The 14,959-nt window shown below is 44.6% G+C and overlaps 1 protein-coding gene across 9 annotated transcripts in view; it reads right to left on the reverse strand.

Annotated features, from left to right (window-relative positions):
• The window catches only part of KCNMA1 (potassium calcium-activated channel subfamily M alpha 1), a 705,800-nt gene that overhangs the window by 219,454 nt on the left and 471,387 nt on the right, over positions 1–14,959 (reverse strand). For all 9 annotated transcript variants that reach the window (XM_081267518.1, XM_081267514.1, XM_081267517.1 and 6 more), the window contains exons 6-8: positions 10,703–10,778; positions 2,789–2,864; positions 502–672 (exon numbers count right to left, since the gene is read on the reverse strand). In XM_081267518.1, the coding sequence (XP_081123644.1) occupies positions 502–672; positions 2,789–2,864; positions 10,703–10,778 (323 nt within the window). The remainder of the gene's footprint in view (positions 1–501; positions 673–2,788; positions 2,865–10,702; positions 10,779–14,959) is intronic.

Raw genomic sequence — 14,959 nt, forward strand, 5'->3', positions numbered from 1 at the left:
GATGTGAGTTCCCTTCTTTTTAGGGTAGGCACCAGCCACAGTGTTTGTTGGAAGTTCAGGAAGGAACATAAAGGGGGAAATGGAGCTCCTGAAACCGCAAACTCTCTACAGAGTATCTACAGCATCTATCAGGGTCGGGTGACAGCAACTGTCCCTGCAGACTATCAGCTGTTGAATTCTATTCCTAAGGACAGGTGCACTCACTTATTAACAGCATCCCTTTCTTAAGACAATTTGATTTAGGTTTGCTCCTGGCTAAATGGCTATCCCTGGCAAGGCAGTGTGCCTGAGTCTGTGGACCAAGCAAAACATACCAAAAAAATTTACAGAGACGTCATCTTGGTGTTTGGATTAAATCTAAAATCCATTCTGATTATAACACTAAGGCAGTCACTTGGTTCTAACTCAGAAACACAGTGTAAAAATACAAAGCCTTAAGGAAGTAGATAATAGAAAATATTAATGACCATAAAAATCAACATCATAATAAAGAGTTTTTACCAGTCCCCCGAGGATGAAGAAGACCATGAAGAGGCGCCCAAGCGTGGTTTTTGCATAAACATCCCCATAACCAACAGTGGACATTGTGACCATGAGTAAGTAGACACATTCCCAGTATGTAAGAGCCTGGTTGTTTTGGAAATTTTCCCATGGGTCCCCTGAATTCTCCACCTGAAGTAAAGGGAAAAGGGAGAAAAAATAAAAACATCACACACACACACACACACACACACACAGTATATACAATGAACCAGGAAGCCCAAAGCTCTGGCAGGCTGCTGGCTGAAGCTCACTGCCCTCAACAAAGATGTTTGCTTCCCTTGCTGAACTATGTATGTGAGGGCTCAGAACCCTGAGCAGATAGCAGAGAAGACTAGGTGAAGCAATGGAAGATCCCTCCTGTCTGATGAGGGCAGAGAGAAACAGAAACAGAAATAGGCAAAAACATCCTCAGTCCATTTTTCTTCTCATTGTTAAAGGTTTGAAGCCAACTGAAATGGGGCATTGCCTCTGGCCCTGTCATACAGTGCTCTTTTCAAGGGAAGAGCCAGAGAGCCTTTTCCTGACCTTTCCTTGCTAAGCCTCCAAGGACCTGGCTCTCGCTTCCCTGCAGACATAGTAGACCCTCCACAGAGGACGCCTCATTTCATCGCTATGGCCAAGGATATGCCCTGTGGATCCCACTCCTTCAGATCTTCTGCTGGAACCCCAAACAGCATCTCTGGAGTCTGATCCTGCCTCCTTTGTAAAATGTCAACAGTGGTTCTGCCCTTAAGGCTGCAGGAACTTCCTGAGGAGCACCAAGACTGAACTCATGGGAACAATTTGCATTTGCACAACTCTTTTGACCAAGGGCCTGCAAACTCTTTCTGTCAAGGGCCAGAGAGTAAGTACTTTCAGCTTTGTGGACCATAGGGTTTCTGATCTCCTCACAAATCACTGCAGTTGTGGGGGAGACCAGCAGAGAGCTATACTCACTGAACAGGTGAAGCAGGATTGCTTTAGACTTGACAAGGCACTTTCCAGTCCTCCTATCACATCTGATGGGCCAATAAGGCTGTGAGGTGGCCTAGAGAGGTATTTTAGGTACTCCCAGGAGGGAGGGAGCCAGGATAAGGCCATTTCTACTCAGATACCAACTCTGCATTACTAAGAACCAGGCATTGAGATAAGCAGCACTCCCCTCCCCCAGCAGCACTCCCCTCCCCCAGCAGCACTCCCCTCCCCCAGCAAGGCCTCCAGTTCCATCTCTGCAAAATGTTCCCAAGACCTAGCTTCCTCCATACATCAAAAATTCTCCTTTACATGCCATTTTCATGATGTTGCCTGGTAAACCAGAAAGCATTGCATGTAACACGTAATAGTAACAAGGAGTCACTGACAACTCCTTCTTCCACATCTGTGGTTTTGGCACTTGGTTACAACAAGAATTAGAGTAATGAAGGGTGAGACTGGCCAAGGGTCCCATCACCACAGAGGGCTGGTGAGCCTCCTGAGATCTGGTGACTGCCAGCTGCCCCCACTTCCATCCCAGCTTCCTTTGCCTGGTAATTACAGGTCCCAAGTGGTGGATAACCAGATTCATCCTCAGATTCCTTGGGCAAATGAGCAAATGAGGCTCCTGGAAAGAAGGTCGCCTCTAGTCAACGTTTCACCGTTTGATGAGGCTCCTTCATGTTTGTCTGAAATGTGCTTCCAACAATAGCCATGCTCTCTAAAAAAGGGGGTGGTGGTGGCTTGTCTTGGGAAGGTGAGAAGAGCTTGACTTAATAATAGGAGGTTTTCAAAGAGCCATTAATATAAAAGAATTAACATTTTTGAGGTACAAAATAACTTGACAAGTAATCAAGCAAAAGAATCAAAAGGCAGCCTTTTGTAAGGGGAAAGTGGAGAGAAATTGAGGGATATGAATTTGTTGTTTATAAAGAGATGTGGGTCAAACTTCCAACCTCGTCCCCAGACCTTTTCTGGGCGTTTGTTGTGGAAGCACTGCCATCTTGTGGCCTTCTGGGGTTATTGCAGAGAGAATGAAAATCTAGGAAAGTCCCCGCTGCAGTATTGGTGGGCTGAAAATGCAGGTTAATAGTGTGAACATCACTCACCATTTGGAACTAGTTTAGGGTAAACAGGTTGGAAACCCAGTCAATTGTGCGGTTGCTTCCTCCTTTTCTGTCTATAACTGAGCTGAAGTTTCCCTTCAGCGAAAGAAAATTCCAGGTAATAAAATGACTCCACGAGGGGCTTATTCCGGGCCAGCCAGAGCTGAAGGGCCTTCAAGGACACTTACCAAATGGATGAAGCCGGCTGCAGTCAACCACGTGCTGATAAATATGGAGAGCAGATTTACCAGCTTGATGGAATTACTGTGTAAGAGACAACAAGCAAAGCGCCCAGGTTAGAGGGAAGACCCAGCTGGAGCCGCCTGCCAGCGAGACAGCGCCCCCTATGTGAGGAGCAGGCTGTCTCTACTGGAAGGGAATTCATTCCTGGCAGGTGGCACACACAGGGGCAGGCGTGAGGGTCACAACAGGGCCTGTAGGGAAGATAACACCTGGACTACTCAGAAGGGTCTCTGAATGAACCCCCTTGAATTTCGCATTTTAAAAATTAACTTTCGTTTTGAAAACTCTTCAAAAACTCAGGGAAATGCCAAGTGTGTAATAAATACCCATATGCCTTTCACGTAAACTGATCTATTATTAACATTTGGCACATCTGTTTTATCTCCACATGTTCTTTTTCTCTTTTCCTTTTCTTCTTTCATTATATATATAGAGAGAGACTATACCATTTACACACAAGTTGTAGACATCAAAACACAACATGACCTTTAAATGTCTGAGCACTCACCCCATAAGAACCAAGACATTGTGCAATGTAATCACAATACCATTGTCACACTTCAAAGAATTAACATCAATTCGGTGACATAATCTCACATGCTGTCCCTATTTAAATGTCTCCACAGTGGTCCTGGAATTGTTTATTGATGTTCTCATCTCCCCCACCCTAATCCAGGAACTCATTGAGGGTCATACTCTGCAGATTCGTATTGTATGGCTTTAATCCAGGGGTCAGGAAACTTTTCTGTATAGGGACAGATAGTTAATATTTTAAGCATTGCAGGCCTCAGAATCTAGGTTGAAACTACTCAATTCTGCAGCTGTAATTCAAAAGTAGCTGTAAACAATATGTAACATAATGGGTGTGTCTGTGTTCCAATAAAACCTTAATTACAAGAACAGGCATTAGGCTGGACGAACCCATGAGTGATACTTTGCCAATCCCTTCTTTAGACTCTTTTAATCTACAAGTAGCACTCCCCTGTCCTTTGAAAATTGTTTTTTAGTGACATTTAATTTTGTGTAAACCAGGTTGTCTTACAAAATGCTCTACATTCCAGATTTACCTGTTTCTCCAAGATTAGATGGTATTTAAATATTTCTGTTAAGAATTTCTGCTGGAATGGCCTCACATCAGGAAATCCCAATTTGATGATGACCTAGGTCCACTCAGGATGAGGTGGGGAGGGTAGATGGCTCCCCTGAAGGTTACCACTTCCCTTTGTGCTCAATACACCTGCTCAATACACCACCTTGGGGTAAGACTGAGACCATATGAACAGCCTAACTCCCAACCACCTGATGACTAACAGTTTTTGCATCCACCGGTGTTCCTTGAATGGATCAACTGGAACTCACTAAATTTTAAGCTCCATGAGAAAAGGAGACTTGTCTGTCTGGATCCCAGGGACAGTGGGTTTCTGGAGCCCAGTAGACTGACCATGAATATGTCCTGAGTGAACTGGTCTCTTCCTCTGTACCCTTCCACTAATCTCACCCCAACAGGGGACAGCTCCTTGAGTGCTGCTCTCAGCAGGCCAATTCCTGTCTCAAGGCTTTCCATTGACATGGACTGACAAGTGATGCCCAACTCTGCCCTTCTGTTATCAACACCCTGTGAAGTCCCAGACTCTCCTACCTCCCCTCCTTGTGGACTTTTGAAGCTGTCTTCACAGTCTGTGTATCATAGCTATGCTGGTGCTCTCACTCAGCCAGAGTGTCTTCCCATCTGTCTATACAGGTCCTATCAGAGACATTTATCAGGAACTGAGAGGGAGAGAGTCTTTCTCCATTTCAGATTTGGAGGTAAAGAATATAAGCCTGAAGCTCTAGTAGACCCTCTTCCCTGGAGAAAGTCTACCTGAGAATAAAATCCCAAACAGATGGAGAAAGAGTCAGAATCCCAAGGACACAAATCTGAACCCTTGGGTGCAGACTTGCCTGGAGTCAGTCAGCTCCCTCTTGGATTCTGTTACTTGCAATCAAAACCCATCTCCCTGAAATAGAAGTGCTGCTGTATTCAGGATGCTCCCTGAGAACATAACGGTTGATGGGGTTTCCAAAGGAGGTATGGGGCTATCTCCACATGAGACACCCACATGAGATATCTCCTGTGACACCCACATTGTCACCTGGCCCTGCAATTAGCTCTGGTAGAAGGCTGGCACTTCCAAAGGCAAGCAAATCCTGACCTTCAACCCTTCAACCCTTATTCCAGCCACCATGGGTCATGCTACTCCCCCACCCCGCCACATACACACACCTAAGCAGTGTCTGTAGCTATGAATGGGGTCACCAACTAACAAATATAGTGCTTAATGCCTTCCATCTCCATCTCCCCTAGAGCTGAGAGATAATGTAACTCTTGCCTTTCTGCTTCTGAGAACAATTGGCCAGACCAAGAGGCCTCTTCACTGGCTTCTGAAGTCCTTTTGTGGAAGGACACCCCTGTCAACCAGAGATAGGCAGGGTGGCAACAAGACAAACAGATCTAAGGGACTCACCTAGTGAGTCCTATCAGGGGAAGCAAGCCTGCCCAGGAAGGAGCCAGGTGAACCTGCTTGGGCTGCATCAATACCACATTGGTGTTCTCAACTAGTTTCTCCATGCTCAGCCAAAGCAGAGCAGAACACTCCCCTCCCCTAACCCGTAAGCCTTCTAAGGTGTGCCCCAACATTAAAGAGTAAGAAACAGATGAAGAACCGGTAGCCAGTGGTCCTAGGGAGGTCTGCACTGCTGTCTTCTCTGGGGATAGTTAAAACACCAAGTTGGGTCACTTACACCCTCCCAAATCCTCAGCATCCAAGCAAACAGTGTGTGCTCAATGACCATGCACTGTCCTTTCAAAATATTATCTCTATTGCCATCTCTGAGTCTCTCAGTGCTTTGGAAAAATGACCTAAATATGGTGATTATTAATCTCTAAATGATTGTCACAGTGATATTAATGGTACTTAAGGAAGTTCTTGCTGTGTGTAGAACATTTAATCAGTGCTGCTGAAAGAGTTCATGTTCGGCACTGAAATCTGATTACTTTTATGACATCAGCATCATCACAGATCCCCAGTATCTGGAATTTGCTTTCCAAATTAAATTCTACAACCAAGCAATCTTCTAAAAGCTGTGTGCAAAAGATGCAAGATTAAGCCTGAGTGGACCTTCTCCATTCTCTGAGATGGGTCCCTGGACAGCTTGAGTAGGTCTCCTCAGAAGGAGGAAGGGGTTTCCAGGAGAAGGATTGCATGCTCCTGTGGCAGAAGAAGCGGCATCATAGCCTTATGGCCAAGCCCAAGGGTCTGGACAAACATGAAGTGACCAATGGTTGGAATGCATAGAACACTTCAGATTCCAGTCTCTATCCTATGCCTTGAAGGAAGGAGAGACTGTGATCCTATCATGAAAATCTGACCGATCAAAAGAAAATCATTCTTGTGCTTCCATTATGATTTCTAAGTCTGCATCCCATGAACTTTCACTGGCCATCAGATTAATTCACATTAACAGACACAGAAAATCATCATCAAGCAGGCCCAGGAATCTGGTACCTCAGAGACCTTTTCCAAGATTCCAGGGATGCAGGGAGAGAAAGCCTGACTCTTGAAACTGTAGATATAAACCCAGGGATGCCCAGGGCCATCATTTCCCTCCATGAACTTAATAAGCCATGCCAGGATTGACACTGAAAAGATCATCCAGCTTTCACAAGGAAGCACAGATTTGTGCTTGTTGCCCAATTTCTCCATTTTTTCTGGCTGAGGGTACAGCCAGGTGCCAGTAGCTTTATTTTGTTTGACTATTATCTTTGCTGGATAAATGTAAAATATCCCAACTGTGAAAAGTCAACTGGACTGGGCCACAAAGAGATGGAGGATTTGAGCTATAAGACATGGAGTGACGTGAAATCAAATCCTGTCAATTCTACCTCTCTGTCATTTCTAGGTCCCCTCTCACCATCTAAGGCCATGCCCTGGTACCTATTTCCTGGACTACTGTCCCTGCCTCATCTCATAGTCTACAAGGTCTTAGACACTTCAAAGCTACTCTCTCAACAACTTGTGAAATAGTGGGTCTTTCTAGAAGGTAAGTCTGACTACATTTCCTCTCCTGATTAAAATCTTTTAACAGTCTATCCTGCTCTCAGCACAATCCATGAATCCAAAATTTGGCCTTTATTTCACTCCTTCCAGTCTCTATGTCCAATATTTTTAGTAAACTTTGCCCTGGGGCCATTTCTCAGGTCATACTATGTGTAGTAAAGTTTTAATTTCCAAAATTCCCTTTCAAAATGTATTGGTTAGGTACATGATGATATGTGTATATGGGAAATAAAAGTTACAAGGTAGAGAACAATGGTTACCTCAATGTGGCCTGCTGTATGGACAGCTTTACTTTTAGCCAATGAGGATACAATAAGGCAATTTTCATTTTGAAAAAGAAAAAAAAAGATCTTTAGGTGATGCACGTTCCAATCATCGCTATCTTCCACATTTAGTGTGGCCCGGACCTCTGGCCCTGAGGCAGAGCTGTTTCCTTTGCTCTGACTGTAGAATAAGTGGCCCAGCACCTGTAAGCCGGCTTACCAGTGCAGGGTGGCTAAGGACCTTCCAAAGGTTAAGACAATGACAGAATCTCCCAGTCTGCCTTGAACAGGCCATTTTTCAGGATATGGACTATTTTCATTGCCTTGCAGTTTGAAGAACTGCCCCGATGCTGGTCACACATACAGGACTTGCCTCTGTCAACCTGTTTACTCCCATTGCCTCTCTGCTGTCCCTTTAATTCTTTAGCACTCCCCCCTCCCCCCTATACTTCTTTGCCCTGTTTCTTCCAGCTTTTAGCTGAATGAGACAGCTCAAGAACAGAAAATGAAACAGCAGTTTCAGATCATTATTTCAAATCACATTTCCAAAGTCTTCATCCTCGTCTAATAGCAAGATTGGCAGGGATTCGCAGCCAGAGAAAGCCGACACAATCTCCCTAAAGTCCATTCTGTGGCTCCACCCCATCTCCTGCAAGGTCACTGTGAAAGCAGTCCTTGAGAACAAAGAGAGGAGAATCTCTCACAGGCCAAAGCCCTCCAAAAGTCAGGGTTTCTCCTTCTCTGCAGCCAGAGCTCTGGGATCTGGGCTCAGGGTGCACAGAAGGAAGGTAGGGGGACAGCTGGAGAGCTTGGGCTGAGGGCTCTCCTGAAACTTCTGGAGTTCTCACAACTTGGTGGAGTTTTCATCTGTGCCTGGTGATCAGCCTTGGCCAGCCAAATTCATCCTCCTTTATCCACCCCAGAACCCAGTGTTCAGGAGCACAGAACTGCCCCAAGGTCCATTCGTGCCATGCAGTTCACCTGTGTGCTCTGCACAGCTTCCCCATGGGAAGTCACCCCACCCTCTACTCAATCCCAGTCCCACTGGAATGACAGACACCTGGTTTTCTCCCAGGTTTACCCTAGACACCCCCTTCTTCTCCTTGCCCCTTCCACCCCCCCCGCCTCATGCCAAGCCTGGCTCTATTCCTCCCCGGGCACCTTCCAGCAGCTCCACCAGGCAGGCTGGCTCTGGGCTCCCTCCCTCAGTGAGTCGGCTGCCAGTGGGATTCGATCCTACCCCTCACCTTGCTGTTGACACACAAGGAAGCTCACTCCCGGCCTGCTGGATTCTCTCAGTCTCCCAGATGTGATTATCAACAATGGGAACACAGAACATCTAAATTGTGTGGTTGTGATGAAAAGCACCTTCTAACAATAGGAAAGATTGCTTCAGGGGGATGTGGGGTGCTGGGAAAATGCTGTCTGGGAGCCAGGATGGCAGATGCCCAACCTGCCTGCCACTCTCTCCCAGCATACAGTACAACCCTTCCCCTAGCTGGCTGCTCCCAATGTGTCCCTTCTGCATTGAGAAAATAAAGTGTTCCCTGCTATACAGTTACCACTCGGACTGTTGTCCAGGGCTGCAGAGCTCTTCCTGCCTCCAAGGAAAGGAGTCTTTGCCAAAGAATGGAAAGTAATAAATGCCCTAGCAAAAGATCAGAAAAAGATATTCAGAGGGTCCATCATTCCCCATAATCCAAAAAGGATGCACAGAGTATGTGAGCAGTGTGAGAACACAGTTCTCTCCATGTTGTTCCTCAGAGTTCTGGAACCTTCTTAAAATACTGGTGTCGGATAATTTTTTTAAAAATCCCCCTTATTTATCAGGTAAATGTGAAAGAAGAAGAGACCCTATGCTAGAAAATGAATGATTCCATAAAATTTCATTCCTACTAAAAAAGGATAACTTCATCTCTACTAGAAAAAGAAAGAAAGAAAGAGGGAGAGAGGGGGAGAGAGAGAGAGAGAGAGAGAGAGAGAGAGAGAGAGAGAGAGAGAGAGAGACAGCGAGAGAGAAAGAAAATGGCTCTAAGGACAGGACTCCCTGTGCTTGATACTGGATACTCACTGATGATTCTACCTTTAAAACTACAAACTGGTGGAAATGTTAGTCATACCAATGCTGCTAACTGTGTTGGTCATTTAGATTTGAAGAGCACTATGAGTCTATTGCATAGAAAAGCCATAAAAAGATAGAAATCGAGGCCATTGTCGCTCAGAGGAAAATAAAAAGGATAACAATATTCACTATTTCTGAATAATATTACCCACTAATAGAGACCCAATAGATTCTTACCTCAGGATAATGAAGTGTAAAGGGGAATGAGGTGCACTTTCAAAGACCTCAAGGGCATTTGATACTCTTTTTCCTTCTTGACTTGACTAATAGAAAGTGAACTTTACACACAGTCACACAGATGGATAGTTTTTGTTTTGAACTTAAACACAATAAACAAACAAAAACCCCCAACACCCAAAGAAGAAAGTCATCAGTCGGCTGAAACCGTTGACTTATCAGATTCAGGACGCTGTGTCCCAGCCTCCCCACCTGAGGAAACGAAGCCAAAGCCAGCCCCCAGGAAGGCAGGGGCTGTTCATTATAAATCACTCAATGCAGAGGCGTCCTGTTTCTGATCATGTATCAAACACAATAAGGCCAACCAAAGAGAAAGGGCACATTAAAAGGGAGTGTCTCAGAGTGTAATTTCCTAGAAGAGAAATTGATGAGCTGCACTTATTCTCCATTAGAGTGCGTCTCACTGCTTTTATTAGTTTATTCATCAACACAGCCATGGGCCCAGGCCAGCTCTGTGGGCCCACAGGTCATCAGGCAAGGGATCCCGGGGGGTTCCTGCTCCTGGTCCACTTGCACTTTCCAGATCATAACAAAGTCAGCAGAAGCAGTAGTCGTGATGCATTGGGCTGCAGGTTTTTAGGGTTTCCCCAAAAGGCAGTTCACAGAGTAAGCCCCCAGGGCTCTATAGATATAAAGTGAACATCTTAAATGTACTTAGAAATCAAATGATTTTCTGTTTGCTGTATGTGGTTGGTGATTGCCTCTCAAAGAGCATTGCTTCTCTTGCCTTTACAGCCAAGTTCAATTTCTTGTTTAGTGGTGTAATAAAGGGGCGATTTAGGAGCTGGCAGCAAGGACAACCCAAGCAATGAGCAAATCCATCCCTCATATGCTGCGTACCTCTCTCCGTGATGTCACAGCTCACCTCTGAGCAACTCCACTTGGCACCCCAATGTCCCTAAACTGTCCCTGCTTCCCCAAATTCACAGCTGTGGCCTCTCTTTTTACCATACAGTCCTCTGGCCCTGCAGAAGAGGGCAACCCAAGCCCTACTGGAGGGCTTCTCTCCATCTCTGCATCAGGTCACTCTTCCTATGAGTAACATAACTCTTTACTGTGGTGGAAACAAACACAGCAGATATCTACCAGTTGGCACAGGGGGCTGGAATGGGGTAAAAATGCAAGTAAAAAACATCTTACCTTGTTTTAAGGATATTCAGAAACTGCAGAATTTCTGAAAACTGTATCAGTCTGAGAGCTCTTAAAAATCTCAAACCTGGAAAGAAAGAGAGGGGCATTATTATTAAAGCATGGATTTTACGTCCACAGTCTGCTGTTGGAGTTGAGCTGTCCAGGGCTGAAGGGACATGAAGTCATTGCAGAAGAAAAAGAAGGCAGTACCTTGTTGCTTCATTCTGATGTCTGGCTGGTTTAATCCCGTTTGGTAAACTGACTTTGCTTTAGAGGTAACCTGTTTTGAACCATGTAAAGGTAAGGCCCCAGGGTTGAGGGGGCTCCCTTCTCCTTGACAAACTCAAATTTAAAGCACTGCTTCTAAGTTCCCTGCTGGTCTGTCAGGAGTTTGTCTCGGAAAAATACTGGGAATTGAGATCATTCACAGTCATCCTTGTGCTAAAAGCAGATTAAGAATAAATCGGATAACCTTATGTTTTTGATGGATTTCTTTTTTTTTTTTTTTTTTTTTTTTTGTACCAGGGATTGAAACCAGGCATGCTTAACCACTTAGCAACATCCCCAGTCATTTGTTATGTTTTATTTAAACACAGGGTTTCACTAAGTTGCTTAGGGCCTCACTAAATTGCTGAGGCTGGCTTTGAATTCCTAATCCTCCTGCCTCAGCCTCCAGAGCTATTAGAATTTCTTTATTTTCAGTCCCACCAAAAATATAGTCCATGGTGCTTTCTGTTTTCTTTCTGTTATACTTTTCTCCCAATCAAAAAGAAAAAAAATCATTAAGATATCATATCCTACAACTGTGGGATAAAAAAAAAAATAATTCCATTTTCACTAACATCAGGATGAATGTCTGTTCTTTCTAAATTCACCATCTCTCTTGAACGGAAGAGTTCAAGTTTCTAGGCAGCAAAAGAAAGGCAGAGAAGGAAAATAGAATCAAGGAGTTTTTTTAAAAGTATCATTGCATTTTAATACTAAAAAGTAAACTATTTCTATTGAAGTCAAATTCATGAGTCAAAAACATCCTAAGTTAGTCATGGGGTTTGATGCCTTGACATCCCCCATACAAAAAAAAAAAAATTATTCACAAAAGTCCAACTTTCACAGCTTTATGACACACAAAATATCACACCCAGTTCCAAGGGAATTTCCTTTTGCATATTTTTGAAAGCATTTTATACAGGGTCCCCCCATTGCCAAAGTGGTGCCAAGTGGAACTGGACTGAATTGGCAGATAGCTGCAACCTGGGGTTGGGGGAAGACTATTCTACTCCCTCTGCAGACAGTAAAGGGGAGTCCAATGCGCTTGGTGGGAGAAAGCAGTGGGGTCTCCAGAGATCCTGGTTACCTCCTGCTTAAAAAAAGGAGTGGCTAACTGGCCCAGAGTGGAAGTTCTGGTAATGATAAAAAATTAATTTCAAGCACATGGCAGATGTTAGGAGGTGGAGTGGGGAGGATCAAACCCATGGAGGTTTAAAAAGGGAGAAGATGCAAAAGTGCATGCCTTTAATCCCAGTGGCTCTGGAGGCTGAGACAGGAGGATCATGAGTTCAAAGCCAACCTCAACAACAGTAAGGCACTAGGCAACTCAGTGAGACCCTGTCTCTAAATAAAATACAAAACAGGGCTGGAGATGTGGCTCAGAGGCCAAGTGCCCCTGAGTTCAATCCCTAGTACCCGCCAAAAAAAAAAAAAAAAAATGTGGGGGAAAAAAGCACCTAAATTTTTTTTTAAAAGTGATGGTATTTATATCCTATACTATTTGCTTGTTTGACATATTCTACTGACTTACAAAAGTGTTATATGATATAAGCTTTTCTTTAACTCAGGCATATGAAAATGAGGCTAGAAATGCTGTGAATGCAGTGGCCACAGGTCCAGGTCCATAACCTTGGAGAGGGAACCCAATGATCCAGCTCTGAGCATCTTAACAGAAGCAAGCAGGGAGCAGGCATCAGCCTGGTAGTGTCTGTGTAAACAGGAAACAGACTGGTCCTCAGGACAACAGCTTGTCCAGCACAGAGACCAGAGGGCAACGTCTCCCTGCAAAGGGGACCATCTCCCTGCAAAGGGGACCCAGGACAGTATAGGAGGAAGATTCTTGGGAACTGAACAGTGGTGGGCTTTGACTGCCTTGTACAGATCATTTTCATGGTGTTTGATTTAATTAATGCAAATGAGGAAAGGTCCTACATGGGCAAAAAACATCAGTTGACGTTTTAGCCTCAGATCTTGGTCTGTGGTTCGCATCCTCAGGCAATAGTATACAGCAGCTTCTTCCTAATGGCCCCTTGGAGGTCTTAGTTCAGAATTCTCCAATGCCCCCATTCATACAGGACAAAAGGCAAAGGCCTTCAAAGACCAAAAGTGACACCACAACCCTCCCCTACTAAACACACCATCTCCTTTTGGATCTGATGGTCTCCTACCAGGACTACTACCAGTTTTCTCCTGGTCTGGCTGTCCTCCGTGAGCCCTGTATCCAGGCATATTCCTGCCCTAGGGCCTTTGCACATTCTGTCCTCCCTGCCTGGAGTACTCTTCTCTAGAACTCCACATGGTACACTCCTCCAGGTTTTTACTTATGTCACCTCTGTTCAGTTGGACCTTCCTGCCCACCATACCTAAGACTACATGTCCTCTCACATCATCCCTGAAATTATTCTCTTTGCCTGCTTTTCTTTTTCTCCCCTGCATGATGCACTAACATCTAATTTACTTGCCATCTCATCTACACATCAGCTTTCCTCAGGGAGGGACCAATGTCTATTTAACTCATGGTTATATTTCCAGGACACCTGAAATAGTGTCTGGCTTCAGTTAGTGCTCCGTAAATACTTGTGCACTCCATGAATGAATCAGAGTTTTGAGAAGGAATGATGTGGCAGAGAGTAAAGGGGACATAATCTGCATTCAGAATTCTGAGACCACAAGCTGCTTGCTCAAGGGGAAAGCCATAAACTCCATAGGGTTTCAACCCCTCAAGAGGCCAGGGCTGACCTCACCAGCAGGGAGCTTTAACCAGTGGCCTGCTGCACCCAGAGAGGCCCAGAGATGTCCAGACAGCAACTCCCAGTTACACAGAGGCCAGTGGGGAAGGAAACTCCTAAGGGACAAACTATTCATTTTCTCTACTTTATAAAACTTTTTCTTGTTGTTCATTCCATAAAATCTCTGAAATAGAATGATTTTCTAGGGGAACATAAAATTATAACAGAGTTGTGAAAAAAAATGTATATGTACCAAAAGCCACAAATTATCCTCACCTCCCAGAAGGTAGAGGGCCCAGATGTTTTATGATGTTTTTTACACTATCAAGAAATAGTTAGGCCCGGTGAGGTGGCACACTCCTGTAATCCTGGTGGCTCGTGAGGTTGAGACAGGAGGATCTCAACTTCAAAGCCAGCCTCAGCAAAAAGCAAGGCATTAAGCAACTCAGTGAGATCCTGTCTCTAAATAAAATACAAAGTAGGACTTGGAATGTGACTCAGTGGTTGAATGCCCCTGAGTTCAATCCCTGGTACCCCCGCCCCCACAAAAGAGTCAATTTTATATATATATATATATATATATATATATATTATTATATGATACAGTAATAAAAACCAGACTTTTCTCTCTTTTCCTGTGCTCTGTATTGGTTTAGAAAATTGGTATTACCTGGACACAGGTACGGCAGGATCACCACACTAGTGACTAAGGACAATGATGGTAAATAAAGTTCTAGCATGTCAAGTCCAGGACGGCATTCAATAAATCATACACACAAGCCATGCAGGACATTATGGGGCACAGCCCGGATCTTCAATTTGGGGGATTTGATTGTCCCAGGCTCCTGAACAGTGGCCTGCTGAGGGCTCACCTGTCCCTCTATCGGCATCATCCTCTGCTCCAAGGAGCTATCTTGCTCATTGCCACTTGCCTCCCTTGAGGATCAAAAGTCTTCCATGATGTGGGGAAAAGGGTTTGCTGCTGTGTCTGAATTTGAGATGATGCTGCAAGGTTATCCAGCCATAGAACTCCCTGTAGTGTAGGCTGAGGTTCAGCAGAGCTGACCCCGGTCTGAGTTCTCCACCCAGCCTTTATAGTACCCTAATTCCAAGACAGGCACTGGCTTTAAAACCTACCCCAAGATCTATATACCAGAAGTCAAAGCATTCTGATGCTCTTTTGGGCACACTGTAGGTTCTTAAATTATAATTTCATCATATGAAACTACAGAATTGAAACACCACAGAATTGTACACAATTTTATAGAAA

The sequence above is a fragment of the Spermophilus citellus genome, assembly GCF_964194105.1.
Source record: "Spermophilus citellus genome assembly, chromosome: 15".
Taxonomy (NCBI): domain Eukaryota; kingdom Metazoa; phylum Chordata; class Mammalia; order Rodentia; family Sciuridae; genus Spermophilus; species Spermophilus citellus.